The sequence below is a fragment of the Crocuta crocuta genome, unplaced genomic scaffold, assembly GCF_008692635.1.
Source record: "Crocuta crocuta isolate KB4526 unplaced genomic scaffold, BGI_CrCroc_1.0 scaffold64, whole genome shotgun sequence".
NCBI lineage: Eukaryota > Metazoa > Chordata > Mammalia > Carnivora > Hyaenidae > Crocuta > Crocuta crocuta.
Genome location: NW_027530640.1, coordinates 7,860,342 through 7,875,319, shown reverse-complemented (window position 1 = coordinate 7,875,319; position 14,978 = coordinate 7,860,342). Strand labels below are relative to the sequence as shown.

The 14,978-nt window shown below is 52.6% G+C and overlaps 1 protein-coding gene across 4 annotated transcripts in view; it reads right to left on the bottom strand.

Moving 5' to 3' along the window:
* Positions 1–3,449: 3,449 nt before the first annotated feature.
* CATSPER3 (cation channel sperm associated 3) overlaps positions 3,450–14,978 on the bottom strand; it is a 28,266-nt gene continuing 16,737 nt past the window's right edge. For 3 of the 4 annotated variants that reach the window (XM_077768660.1, XM_077768661.1, XM_077768662.1), the window contains exons 3-8: positions 11,770–12,009; positions 7,171–7,353; positions 6,349–6,489; positions 5,868–5,987; positions 4,590–4,747; positions 3,450–3,633 (exon numbers count right to left, since the gene is read on the bottom strand). In XM_077768660.1, coding sequence (XP_077624786.1) covers positions 3,555–3,633; positions 4,590–4,747; positions 5,868–5,987; positions 6,349–6,489; positions 7,171–7,353; positions 11,770–12,009 — 921 coding nt within the window. In that variant the 3' untranslated portion in view covers positions 3,450–3,554. The remainder of the gene's footprint in view (positions 3,634–4,589; positions 4,748–5,867; positions 5,988–6,348; positions 6,490–7,170; positions 7,354–11,769; positions 12,010–14,978) is intronic. The other variant, XM_077768664.1, reaches the window with a different exon arrangement.

The following is a 14,978-nucleotide window of genomic DNA, read 5'->3' as shown; positions in this document are numbered from 1 at the left end:
CCCTCCATCCCAGGGCAGCTACCAAACCTCCAGGCTGGCAGGATGGAGACAATCGAGGCATCTGGGGACGGTTCTGCTGCATCAAAGGGCTGGGGGAACCGTGAGGAGGGTCCTGCTTTCCACAACCAGGCCTGGGCAAGCAGAGCACTTCTGCCCCAAGCAAATCAACTGAAAGCTGTGGCCAAGCCTGTTTGAGTTGGTGAGGGCCCAAGTGGGAATTCCAATCTGCCAGTGTTTGCTCTGCAGACGAATAGAGCCAAACAGAAATACTGCTTCGGGACTTTGCGCCAAATATCCGCTGGCTTGTTCTGCCAGCAGAGCTGGGCCAGCCCTATGCACGTCACCCTCTCCCAGCTCTCCGCTCGGTGACAGCCTTCTGCTGGTGCCCTGAAAGGCAGCTTGCCCTCCCATGCCACAGCCCAGGGCCCCATACCTGGGGCTTCCCTGAGGGGGCCTGGGCCTTTGGGTCCCATGCCATCTGCCCATCCTGCTGTGCCAGGTCCCCATGGAGACCCCTTCACCACCAAACCCCAACGCAGCTTCCAGACTTCTGTTGCCTACTCTCAGCACCATACTGTCACCCTGACATCGGCGCCTTCCTTCTCTGTCCCACATCAGCATGGCCCACGGCAGCCGGCCGCCCAGCAGAGGCAGAGCGGACAGCAAGCACACACCGGCCACATCTGACTGCATCTTTTTCATGCTCTCACACGCATTGCATGTGATCCTTAGAGTGGGTCCATTTTTTCAGCCCATTTCTCCACAGAAATAGCTGGGTTTTTCAGAAGATCAGACCTCCTGGCGCAAGGTCACCCAATTAAGGAATCCAGGTCTCCTCACTCCAAAACCATGGGACTTTCCAACTTACCTGAGGCTCATTTTTTCATCTTGTGTTCACTTCCAGAGGCCTAAGGCAATTCTTCGGATTCCTAGTGAGAGGAGGGGAATGTGTGTCCACATTCTCCCCAGCAACGTGGGCACACGGCATGCCAACAGTATGCACAACAGTGTGAGCAGCTGGCAGTGTTTGCTGTGTCCCAGGCCTGAGGCCCGCCTGTCCTACAGACAGGGCTGGGCCCCCAGAGGGGGCACTCGGCCTTCAGGTTCAGGCTCTGTGTGCAGTAGGCCCTGGCCTTCTCCTGCTCCATGAAGGGCACACACACCCTGCTTACGTCTGACCCACCTCCCAGGACACTGGCATCAAGATTTCTGCACCTAAGGGGGCGCCTGGGTGGCTTAGTCAGTTAAGCGTCCGACTTTCGCTTAGGACATGATCTCGCGGTTCGTGGGTTCGAGCCCCGCGTCGGGCTCTGTGCTGACTGCCTGCTCAGAGCCTGGAGCCTGTTTCAGTCTGTGACTCCCTCTCTCTCTGACCCTCCCCTGCTCACGCTGTCTCTCTCTCTCCTAGAAATAAATAAAAACATTTTTAAAAAATTAAAAAAAAAAAAAAGATTTCTGCACCTCAGGAAACAGCGAGGCTATAACCCCCGCCCTCAGAGGGCTCCCCTATAGCACGGTGGTAGGCCTCACACTCCACGGCAAGCCTTCTTGGCATTTTTACACAATTCTCAGTTTGGCCCTGAGAGTGTGACCATTTGCGAATGGCAATGATCTGAGTATCTTAGAAGACTCGTGCTCTTTGCCTCCAAACAACGGTCACTTCCTCAGGGAAATTTCCTTCATCCAGTCCGGCTAGATTACGGTTTCCCCTACATAACCGAGGGCCCCAAGAGGACCAGGACCAGACCGTGGGTTTCTTGTTACGGCCCGCGCAGAGCCCAGCACAGCTCAGGAAATAGTAGTTGGATGTATGAACAAAACCCCGAGGAAGGGGTTCCACGTGCCCTTGTCCTGTGGCCTCGGAGGAGCTGTCACCCACGCCTGGAGATCCTGGGCCCACCCAGGGGGCCCTCTGTCCAGCCGCTCTCAACCTTGCCCATGTGTTTTCTTCTCTGACTCCTCCGTGTGGGTGTGAGGCCTTTCTTCCCTCAGCTCTAGGTGCCGCTGTCCGACTCCCGCTCCAACCAGAGCTCACTCCTCCCTCCGTCAGAGGTGGCGCTGCTGAAGGGATGGGCCTCAAGGATACGCCCCCAGCAATGGGAGCAGGGGGGTACTGCAGAGCAAGGGGTGTCAGCCAACCCTGCCCTCCCTGTCCCATCGGAAGATTCCATCATGGCTGCATCAAGGTAGGGCCAGGTCCTTGCCAACTCTGCTTGTCATCTGGCCAAGGAATGACACAGAAAATGCTACCTTTTAAAGTGAAGTGTCGGGGCGCCTGGGTGGCTCAGTCTTGGTTAAGCGTCCGACTTTCGCTTAGGTCATGATCTCGCGGTTCGTGGGTTCGAGCCCCGCGTCGGGCTCTGTGCTGACTGCCAGCTCAGAGCCTGGAGCCTGTTTCAGTCTGTGACTCCCTCTCTCTCTGACCCTCCCCTGCTCACGCTCTCACTCTCTCTCTCTCTCCTAGAAATAAATAAAAATAAATAAAAAATAAATAAAGTGAAGTGTCTTGGGGCACCTGGGTGGCTCAGTCGGTTGGGCATCCAACTTAGGCTCAGGTCATGATCTGCGGTTCGTGGGTTCGAGCCCCGTGTCGGGCTCTGTGCTGACAGCTAGCTCAGTGCTTGGAGCCTGTTTTCAGATTCTGTGTCTCCCTCTCTCTCTGACCCTCCCCTGCTCATGCTGTCTCCAACTCTCTCTCAAAAATAAGTAAAACATTTTTAAAACTTTTTTTAAAAATAAAACAAACAAAACAAAATAAAATAAAACAAAACAAAATAAAATAAAATAAAATAAAAATAAAGTGAAGCAGCCTCACTAACCATGGGGGGCGAGCAGCCCAAAGCGCCTGACCCTGCTGCTTCTTTGACCCTCATACGAGGTGCCCTGGCACAGCTGGTAGGCCACTCCCTCAGGTTGGGCCACCGTGAGCTCCCGGCCCACACAACACAGTCCTGCCAGTCACAGCTGCACCTGCTGGGGCACCGCGACCACTACGAGCCTAGAGGAAAGCAGAGACAAAGTCCCAAGCGGGGTCTCCGCGACAGCAGGTCCACAGCCAGTGATGTTGCTCTGCCTGGCGCTCCCCCACCGAAATGAGCCCAGCTTTGAGAGGTTCCAAGACCAGTGGTGTTACACCAGCTCAAAGGGGCCGCATACACTTACGGGGCTGCCGGAGGCCCTCCCTGGTCTAGGGGCCCAGAGGTGGCTTTCCCAGTAGCCTAACAAGTCTTCGCGGCTGACATCAAGGGAGGAGACAACTGCTATGGCCCCTGGACGTGGCCTCGGGTCAAGGGCAATTCTTGAGCGTCCCTCTCCCCACTCCCCAGGCCTGGCTATATCATGTTGAGGGAGCAAGCAGTCCAGGCAATTGGTCTTCACGGTCACCTACCTAGCCCCAACCCCCAGCAGCAGGGAAATACCATAATCCAAAGTAACTGCAGAGAGGTCAATTCAGAGAGCTTGTGTTTTATGGCAGGGGCCCCGTCACGCCCTGCAAGGCACCCTGGTGCCCAGAAGCCCATGCCCCCATACGTCTCATTGGCCTTTTCGGAGGACTATGACTGTTTCTTCTGCGGCAAGTCTTCAAGCATCAGGCTCAACACGTGTGCGATCTCGTAATACAGCTCCTGAAGCCTGGAAGTGGAGGCAGGGGAGAGGGGCCTGAGCTCGAGAGAGGATGTGGGGGTGCTCCATGCCACCTTAGCTCTGCCTACCACATGCCTGCACCTGTGGGTTCACCACACCTGGTAGGTGTGGGTTCAAGGGAAAGAAGGACTGCAGGCCAGATCAGGCCACTCTGCCTGTGGCCCCTGGAGTAAGTTACTTTATAACGCATGTGTCAGGTTGGGGACTATGAATCCTGGCTGTAAGTGAGGTGACTGTGTGGAGGTGACCAGACACTGCCTGGCCTACTCTTAGGCCAAAAGTGGATGTTGCCTGACCCCCTCCTTTGAGTTTCTCCAATCCGTGAAGTCCTCCAGGGGGCTTTTGTCGAGAAGCCAGCCTACTGTGTCCTTCCTTGTTCAAGAGCCCACTGTAGCTCCTCAGTGCCACGGCCGGCTCCTTCCAGCTCGGTAACAGACAGGTATAACCCCAGCTAATGCACACGGAGCACAGCCCTGGGCCAGACCAACTCAAACCTCCACATGCTGTTCTTATACAATCAGCCCAGAAGCCTCTGGTGTGACAGGTGGGAAAGGGGCAGAGACCTCCCCAGAGTCACAAAGGAAGACAGTTGTTGGAACCAGGCCAGAAGCCTCAGCTCCTGCCTTGCCAACCAGTGCTCTTTCTTCTGACTTCTGTAAAGGGGGTCATGAGGAAGGGCCTGCAGAGTCTCAAGGACCAGTCAGAGCAGGCCTGGGAGCGGCAGGGGAGCAGAGGCCCCTATGCCCCAGGCCCGTCCACACAGCCCCTGCACAAACACGGAGTCATGCATTTCCCAAGAAAGGCCTCCCTGCACTCACCCTGCATGCCAGCCACCGCCCCCCTGCTCTCCCAGGGTATCCGCCAGGGCCCCCACCCTCGAGGAAGCCTGGGGGCCAGGAAAGGCCTAGTGTCCCTGGGCCAGCGTCAGCGGGGCTGAGACTGACCTGCAGATAGTAGTGTCCTGGTTGTCCAGGGTGGAAAAGTAGACATCGATGAAGGGCAGGCTAGTGCCGAAATCATCCAAGACCATGGGGTCAGTGTGCCGCAGGGTCTTCTTGAAGTTCTCTACCAGCTCACTGAAATTGCCATAGTTCCCTTTTTTCTAGAGAGGGAAGCATAAAGAGGGCAGTGAAGAGGAAGAAGTGATACCCCAAGCGGCAGAGACCCAGAGATGCTTCGTGAGGCAAAGGCCTGACGCTAGCCCCAGGGTAAGTCTTGATCTTTGTCGCAGGTTCTCCCTGCCTCCTTCCAAGCCTCAACCCGCCCTGACCACAGGAGCCTCATGAGCCACCATCACTGACGTGAGGACAGGTGACATAGAAAGGAACGAGCCTGAGTGTGACTCAGCGTGGTCTCACCCTGCCCTGGACAAACTGGGCATAGTCAATATAGGCAGAGGTCTGCAGCTCAGAGGAGGGGCTGAGGAGGGAGGCTCTGACTGCACAGCAGAGGGAGGGCAGGGGTTCAAACCCAGCAGAGTACCCAGGGCATGGCATGATTTGCTTGGAGAGCCTGGGCTGAGAAAAGAGGCTCTCTCCCAGGCTTTCCCCATTGTAGCATGTTTGACAGAGATCTCCAGCCCGTCATGCTCATCATGCTCATCTCGGTTCTACTTTAGAAAAACCAGAGTTTAGGGCTCAGTCAATTGAGCACCTAACTTCAGCTCAGGTCATGATCTCATCATTCATGAGTTCGAGCCCCACCTCAGGCTCTTAGTGCAGAGAGGCTGCTTGGGATTCTCTTGCTCTCTCCCTCTTTCTGCCCCTCCCCTACTCACACACTTTCTCTCTCAAAATAAATTTAAAAACTANAAAAAAAAAAAAAAAAAAAAAAAAAAAAAAAGACCTAAATGGAAAGAAAAACCGGAGTTGAACAGTGCCTGTCAGGACCTCCACGGCCTCCCCCACAGGGTGGACAGTGGCTGCCTGGTGTCCAGGGAGCCTCAGTAACAAAAATGCTCCAGGCAGAGGGCCTGGCAGTGAAGCTGTGCCCAGGAAGAAGGAAGAAACTATAACTATGGTACTCAATTCTCTAGGAGATCCAGAGAAACACAAAAATAGAGAGAAATAAGCCTGACTCTGGAAAATACAGGGTATAGGTACCTGCCTTACCTAAGACCAGAGATGTCTGAGGCCACCTGGCCAGAGGGCCCTTTGTGACCACTGCTTCAGCCCTGACTGTCCACAGAGCTGTTTATGCACCTGCCTGGGGAGATCACCTACCTGTGTCTCCATCAGCCTGCTGACCTCCTCCTGCTGCCGCTTCACAATCACCTGCTTCTCCTCCATGAGCGTCACGTGCCTCTCCACCATCAGCTCCCGCTCAAACTTTTTAATGGAGTCCTAGAGAGGGGGAACACGGAGGTAAGATACAGGCTCTCACTGCATACCCATGCCCCTGTCTTTCTTCTTCCCTAGCCTTGCATTGCTGCTAAAGCCCTTCAGCAGGAGGATCCCCCCCATCCAGGGCCAGCCCCCAGCTCAAGCTGCCATCTGCGGCTGCCATGACTCTCCGAGCCCCCGGCCTGCCGACCGCCATCCCAAGGCAAGGAAATGCATCGGCTCAGGGAGAAAAGAGGGCCCAACTGGAAGCCTCCTCCCTGCCCCTAGAGACTTGGCCTGCAGCTCTGCCTGCCAAAGCTGAGCCCCCGGTCCTTACAGGTGCAGCTGAGCCAACCCCCAGTCCTTACAGGTGCAGCCTCACCTCAGTGTAAAAGATCATCACACCCACGAACATGCTGAGGAAGACGAAGGAGGCAAGCAAGATGAAGATGATGGTGAATGCCCGGCTGAGGGCCAAGTCCCGATTATCCAACTGTTCCTGTAGGTCTGTCCAGCCATCGACCTGCTCAGGCAAGGCAGGGCATGTCAAGTGCCAAGGTCCAATGGGGCAGGCCTCCTCCTCACCTGCCCTAGGGGAGCCCCAGCCCCACTGAGAATGTGGCCGGCTCTGCCTTCACACCAGTCTCTCCCCACCAGCCGCCATCCAGCGACTCCAGCCCACAGAGGGTGGCAGGGGATGCAAGTGCAAGGCACCACTAAGTACAGACACTGGAGGCCAAGGTGCCCAAACACACCCTATCCTTCCAAAAAAGACACCGCATCTCTGCAAAGCCCCCTTTGGAAAGACCCCCGAGTCTACACTTCTAGACTTGGGCTTTGCAGGCTGATTCTGACTGGATGTGTGACAGCCTAGTCCCAGAAAGCCTACATGACATGGCCATCATTTCTAAAGGAAACTTAATCCAAATGAGTTTTCTTTTGAGAACTCTTGGCAAGTTTTACAACCGTGTGGGACAAATGGGAATGCTTTAGGGAGTTGCAAGATTAGAGAGAGAAACGGACCCCTGGTCAGGGCCCTGGCCTCCGCTTCGGCCTGCAAGGCCAGCCTTCAGCTTCGCCAGCCCAGCTAAGGACCTGAACATGAGTAGGACCCCACGGGAGGCCCAGCCTGTCCCCACACCCACATCAGCTGCCGCTCCCTTCTCAAGGCCCCCAGCCCCACCACCGTTCCCAAACACAGTACCGTGGCCAAGCTGAAGAGGGTAAAGAAGGCCACAGCGAGGTTGCCCCAGTTATTGAGGTCACCCTTGTCTGAGACTCCAAACAGGCAGAAGCCCAAGATGGCGAAGATGAACATGAGGACGAAGAGCAGGATGATCACGGAGGCCACAGTGTAAGCCGTCTGCCCCACGGCGGTGATGAGCGTCTGCAAGGCAGAGGCACTGGGGCTAGGCCAGGCTGCCGGGCTGGGGGCGGCTCAGAGGACAGGCCCAGTGTGCCCAACCACAGCTGTCCCCTGCATCCAGTGCCAGCCCTGGCACACAGCAGACGCTCCATAAAGGCTTGGGTGAATGATGAATGAATGAATGAATGAATAGGAACCATGCCCAGACTGAGAGCTGGACCAGTCCAGTGGTGGGTGAACAATGCCTGGCCTCCACCCTCAGTCACCCAGGGGCAGACTGTGCGTGCCACCTCGGGCCTGGGTGTCTGTGCCCACCAACCCCTCCACTCGAGCCCCGCCTGCCTCTGTGGCCTTCCCAAGGGGGCCCGCCCCTTCTTCTCAGCTGAAGGCCAGCCCTGACTATTCTTCCGAGCCGAGGAGGAGTCGGAGAGCTACCCTAGGAGAGGGAGTGATAAAGGCTAAGAGGAACGTGACTTCCCATTCTTCCTGGGTCCTGTCCCCCAGGCAGGTCTCCAGCTTGTGACCTCAGTCTTCCCCTATGAAGTGGGCATTGGGCTGACCTCACAGTATGTTGACTTCTCCAGGGGAGCACAGCGTACGGCTCTTTACCATTCATTCTCCACGCCCCCGAGCACTGCATGTAGTAGGAGCTCAAGACGTGCTCACTTACCTACATGCCGCCACGGACATCGTTTCCAGGCAGGTGGCTGTTCTCATGCATCACATTCCAAGACAAGGAAGCACGGTCTCAAAAAAGCAAAAAGCCTTGGCCGGCATCACACTCCAATGCAGCAACTGAGCTAGGACCAGCTCCCAAGCCCCGTGCCTTGGGTCACCAACCTCAACCACGAAAGCCTCTTTTTCCAAGTGAAGAAGCCATTTACTGGCTTAACACTGGGAACGGAGGTGCCAGGGAGAGCCGGACCACAGGACAGGGACGCGTTGGCAATCGGGGATAATTTGGGAAGCAGAAAGGCAAGTTGAGCCCCCGGCGCTACCCTGCATGTGGACTGGTCTGAGAGCTGGCTGCAGAGGGGAACGCTGCCTCTCCTTGGGGGAAGAAAGTCAGTGTTTGGGGACTAATGCCAAAAGAGATGAGGTGTAAAGAATTGTCTTCCTCCCCGCGAGACAGAGATGGAGGTTCCTTCCCAAGAACTACCACCACTGGAGGGACCACAGCCCTCATGAGAAACACTGTGATGGGACCACGCAGTGTGCAGAAGAGGCCTGCTCAGGCGGCCAGGGAAGGGGAGGCTGGGAGTGGGAGAACAGAAACACCACGGAAGGGGCAGAGGACAGGCTCCAGCTGGGTGTCCGATGCCCAGGCCAGCCCGAGGCCCAGTGCACCAGTGGCCAAAGCCGAGCAGCCTCGAGAACAGCAGTGGAGAAGAGGTCATGCTCTCCAGAAGCCTTGACATGTGGGAACCCTGACAGCTGGCCTTGACAATGCTATTCAAGCACAACCCGGGCAGGCCCCCTTGGTCTGCAGTCCAGTCCCAGCAGATGCTTGCCCAGAACCCACAGGCTGGAAGCTCCTTCCCAAGGTAGTCCTTAGTGGCTGGCTTTGATTTCCCAAATTCTTTGGAGAAGCGAGTCCTAGCCCCTAGTCTAGTTCTCCCAAGTCCTGGGTCAAACCACGGCTACCCTCCTGGCCCTGGGGCATTCAGGGTATGGCAGGTGCCTAGGATTGGCCACTCTTGAGACAGCCCTTCTGCGCAGCTGCTCTGATATGTGGAAACTGGTGAGGCCCAAGGAGCCAAAGCCCCAGCGTCTCCCAGGTTGTCCCTTTGGCTGAAATGCAGACGAACAGGGGCAGTGTGGCCCTCGGGTGCCCAGCTGACAGAAGCTCTCTGTGTGCAAAACAACAAGGAACTATTTCCTCGTGGTACAGGTTTGTTGCCATGTGGTGGAAGACAGAGTGTCATTTTATTTAATCAGGGGACAGGAGCCAAGAATGGGCTAGAGTGCCAGCTCTGGGCTCTGAGGCTATGACTCTGTTAAAGCCACGTTTGGGCTTCAACGAATATAAATTAGCACAGAGGTGCAGGTCTTCCCTCTGGCACCCCCAGCCCCACCTGGCCAGTGTACAGAGGATGTATAATCTAGAGTCGTTTCTGTCCCCCTACAGATCTGGGCTCCAAATCCAATGATATCCCAAAGGCCACAGATAGGCAAGCCACAGCCAAGTGGCTTGGTGGTCGCCAGGGAACAACTTTGGGATACAAGGTTTTGCTTAATGACAGGAACCTCTGAGGTCAAACACAGGCAACATGTCTGTGTAAATATTCCATCTGCATGTCCTGGGTCTCTGCTCATGTCTACAAGAACCAAAGGCTGAGCAAAGGTCTGCAGTCACCAAGCAATCCAGGCTGGGCCCTGGGACAGACCTTGGTCGGCGGGGAGGGCTATCCTCTGTTCCCAGGATCCCTGCCCTGGAACGATGGGCTGTCCCTGCCAGGCCCTGAACCTCAGGCATCTTCAGGCCTTAGCCTCTGACCAGGCTGCACGACACAGCCCATGCCCTCAGCTTCACAAGGTGTCAGCGGGGTCACTGTCCCTCCCCTACTCCAATACCCAGCACCTCTGATACTCCCCTCTCCTGTTTCTAGGACACATTATAGGGTTTCTCTCTAGCCTACAAACAAGGGGAGCCACTCTCCAGTTTGAAAGGAAGGCCATTGTGACTTGATTTACCCTTTAAAGATTCTCCCCAGCTTCAGGGACATCTGTGCCCCAGGGCTCTCTCAGTAGTGTGGGAAGCCGGTGCAGAGTCCTGATGAAGATGGGTGGTGATGGAGGAAAGATGATGGCTTGTAGGAGTGAAAAGATGTGGACAGGTCACTAACTACGTAGGAGGCCGTGCAAGAGGACTTTGAGACAGAGGCGTTAATGCCGACACTCAAATTTATGGCCTGGCAGTTGAATGGGGGTGGGGTGCACCCTTCACGAAAGGACACAATGCAGGGAAGAGGAGCTGGGGTTGGGGAATGAGGGTTGGGGTCAGTAATGACTTCTAGTTTAGACAAGTGTGAGTTTGAGATGTTCAAGAGACTGTGGGTCTGAAGGGCAGAGAGGTGTGTGGGAAGGTGAAGACCCCTGAAATGTGGAAAAGATCACCCAAAGAGGAGGCGAAGAGAACTCAGGACACAGACCAGAGAAAATAGCACATACGGACCAGGTGAAGAAAGCACACATCTGAGCAGTCAAGTCGTGCTCAAGAGGCTGGAGGAAAACCGAGAGAAGGCAGTGACAGGGAGGCCAGTGGAAACGGCCAGTGGATTGGTGACAAGGAAGTTGTTGGCAACCTCAGGGCGATGAGTTCCTTTGGAGGGAAGAAGCCAGAGCACAAATGACAGGTAAGGCAGTCGGGACTAGAAGTACAGATACCTCTTTCCAGAAGCCTCGCCGCGAAGGGAAGGAGAGGAGGCTCGGCCTATGCTGTTCGGGAGGGGCACACAGGCACGTGACTGCATGAGAGCATGGAATGAAATGGGGATCTGCAGCCACTCATCTTCTCCCTCAGGCCTGGGGCTGCTGAGTGTAGGGCCCAGGTCCCAGACAGACACGCAGGCTGGGCCAGGGGCACTGTGTCAGCAGAGCAGGCTGACACACAGCCTAGCTGGTCAGATGGGTCCAAAGCAACCCTTCCTGGAGAAGCATGGATATGGGACCGAGCCAGGGCAAACACACTGTGCCCAGGATGAGCGCGTAAGGGCAGCATGGGTCAGCTCTGAGGTTGTTTTCTGAAACCTTCTGAGCCAAAGAAAGACTAGTCTCCCCACGACCAGTACTTCTAGAGGTATCTGAACAAAGTCATGAGACCATTCCCATCAAGAGAGGCAGCAGATATTTCATCATATGGGGGAAGCAGTGAGTGGCCAGAGCCACCAAAAAGCTGGGGACTCCTGGGAATGTAATTCAAAGGGTCTGTACCATAAGAAGTCAGTGCTGGGGAAGCAGGTCATGATCTCGCAGTTCTTGAGTTCAAGCCCTGCATTGGGCTCTGTGCTGACACCTCAGAGCCTGAGCCTGCGTAGGATTCTGTGTCTCCCTCTCTCTCTGCCCCTCTCCCAGGTGTGCTCTGTCTGTCTCTGTCTCTCAAAAATAAACATTTAAAAAAAAAAAAAAAAGGCAGCATGGGAGAGAGGAAAGGTTCAGGTGGCCACTGGAGTCAGACTGGAGTCAGAGAAATCTCATCTGTGGCATCTAACTGCAGAGTGACCATGGGTCTCAATTTCTTCATCTGTAAAATGGAGCTAATAATACTTTTCCTCAATTGTTTCAAGATTAAATGAGATAATATTGGTAAAGATCAACCTGCCATATGGTAGGATTCAGTAACTGGATGATGGTAGGAGAATTATTATTTTGTCTGAGCCTGGTGGGCCGATAGGCCCTGTTGCCTGCACTAGACTAGCATGCCCCCAGGTCACTCACCCGGATGCCACGGCTATAGGTGATAAGCTTGAGGATGCGCAGGGACTGGATGCCGTCAGCAATGTTGAGGTGGGGGTAGTGCTTGCCCTTGAATTTGTGGAGAGCATAGGGGATGAAGATAATGACGATGATGATTACATCCAGCAGGTTATAGCCATCCTTCCAGTAATCGATGGGGTCCACGTACAGCTTCATGCAGAACTCGGAGCTATAGATGGACACAAAAAGGAGCTCCGAGACCTGCAGGGGTGCCAAGGTTGGAGAGTCAGGCCAAGCCTCAGAGCCCCATAGTCCCGCCCTCTCCTTGCCTGAGGCACCCAGTCACGTGTGTGCACTGTCAAGGGGGCGGTACTCCTTAGTCACCCACGTGAAAGAGAGCCGGGGCAGAGTCCAAGCACACAGTAGACACACAGCGTGCCTCATTCTCCTCTTTCGGAGTCTTCACTCCCTGCGGCCCTAAGCCCGGGGCTAGGCCGGACCCAGGGCGCTTAAGAATGACGGACTGACTGGCAGACAGAGTGACCATCTAAGCCCTGGAGTCAGCAACGGGACATGTCAGGTGACCTGAAGCTAAGCTTTCCCAAAGAGAAGATCCCAAGTTTTCTAGCCAACCTGAATATCCACATTTTTAGGATCAGAGATGACATACTCAAGTATCTACTAATATGTATCAATCACACATCCCGAAATCAGTGAAGTGAACTATTTCTGAAGAACACTCTGCTTTTTTCCTCACTTTTATACTTTGTGAAATAATCTTATTCAAATTCTTCTCATGCTTGTACAACTCCAGTGCCTTTGATTTTACCAAAAACAACAACAACAACAGCTTCCCGAGTCATCTTTTTCTTTATCATCAGTGCATTGATTCACTGAAGCAGCTTTGTTGACTAAGCATCTCCCATGAGGCAAGCAAGCACTGTCTGGGCATGGGAAAATGCAACAGTGAACAAGACAAAAAAACATCCAGGCCCTTCCAGGAAGCTTATGATCTGGTAAGGGAGACAGAAATGAATGCTCAAATACATAGACAATGTATCAGACAGGAAGGAAAAGGAGAAAAGGAAACAGCCAAAGGGGATAGAGGGAGTGGTCATGTCAGGAAGGGAGAGTCATGGCAGCCATGTTAGAAAAGGTGGTGGTGAGTGGAGGCCTTGGAATGGAGCCATCATAAAAACTGGGACAAAGTTCCCAGATGTCAAGTACAAGGGTCTTAAGGTGAGAAAGATTTATTCAAAGAACAGCAAAGTAAGCATGGCTAGAACAGAATGGGGAAAGCAGCACAGATGTTGTCTTTGGAGAGACACGGAGAGTGGCATCTAACTGCAGAGTGACTGTGGGTCTCAATTTCTTCATCTGTTAAATGGGGCTAATTGAGCTTGCAAGAAGAAGGACTGGGAGGCGGCTTAGGGAGGAGGTGACAGCAGAATTATTTCTCACAGTCAGCCAGCAAGAGGTGAGGTTAGACTGGACTGGATCGGGGTGGAGGGTGGTGTGGCGTTGAAAAGAGGCATGCCGAGGAAGCGCTTAGTAGGTTGACATCTCAGGACTCCCTGGGGCAGGGAAGACTCTAGAGCAACTGGGTCAGCGGGGATGCCTTTCCTGAGATGAGTTTGGGGTGGGTTGAAGTGGGCTGGAGAGAGGCTCTGGAGGGAAACAGAAAGGTTTCGGAGGGGCGCCTGGGTGGCTCAGTCGGTTGAGCCTCTGACTTCAGCTCAGGTCATGATCTCACAGTTCAGGGATTCAAGCCCCACGTCAAGGCTCTGTGCGGCCAGCTCAGAGTCTGGAGCCTGCTTCAGATTCTGTGTCTCCTTCTCTCTCTGCCCCCTCCCTTGCTCATGCTCTGTCTCTCTCACTTTCTCAAAAATAAATAAAAACTGAATGTCAGTTTTGTAATTTTTTTTCTAGAAAATTATGTCAGCTAGGTTTTCAATTTATTGGCATGAAATTATTAGATTTCTGCTATCTACGTTATATATAATTTTCCTTTTAAAACTCTAATATAATTGAGGGCTTCTTGATTATGCAATGAATAAAGGTATTTTATAATTGTTTTCTGAGATCTAATTTTTGGCTTCTATTGAATCTTCATTTTCTATTCATTAATTTTTGCTCTTTACTATTTCTTTTCTACTTTCCTTCTTTTTTCTTCTCCTTTTCCTTCCTTTTTCCTTCTTTTTGATTTTATTCTGTTGCTCTTTCCCAACAGGTAATTAATTTTTTAAGTGGAGATATAATTCATGTACCATAAAATTCATTATTTTACAGTATAAAATTCAGTGAGGGTGTGAGTTGTATTTATAACTTTTGTTTTTGTTTATAGGAAAAATATATATAACATGAAAATTATATTTAACCCCTTTTAGGTGTACAGTCAATGCACTGGAATTAAGTGCATTCACAGTATTGTATAACCATCACCACTATCCATTTCCAGAATTATTTCATTCTCCCAAGCAGCTCTGTAGCCATTAAACAGCAACTTTACACACCCTCTCCCCTATCTCCTAGTAAACTCCATTCTTACTTTGTATAAATTTGCCGATTCTAAGTACTTCATGTAAGTGAAACCATGTGATAATTTGCTCTTTTATATACTGTATACTAAGTTTATTTCACTTAGCATAATGTATTCAAGGAGTATCTGCGTTGTAGCATGTATCACAATTTCATTCCTTTTTAAGGCTGCATAATATTCCATTTCATGTATACACCACATTTACTTTATCCATTCATTGGCCAATGGACACATGACTTGCTTCCACCTTTTGGCTACTGTGAACAATGCTGCTATGAACATTGGCATACAAGTAACTTCTTGAGTCCCTGTTTTCAGTTCTTTAGAGTACATACCCGGTGGTATTGCTGGAGCATACGGCAATTCTATGTTTAATTTATTGAGAAATTGTTTTCTAAAGTGGCTACCTGATTTTACATTCCCACCATGCACAAGTGTTCTAATTTCTCCACATCCACATCACGAACACTTGTTATTTCCAATTTTGGAGTTTTTGTTTTTATAACAGCTATCCTAGTGGGCATTGTTTTCATTTGCATTTTCCATTTTTTTAAATATTCATTTTGGAGACAGAGAGAGAGAGACAGAGCATGAGCAGGGGAGGGACAGAGAGAGAGGGAGACACAGTATCTGAAGGAGACTCCAGGCTCTGAGCTGTTAGCAGAGAGCCCAACACGGGGCTCAAACCCAT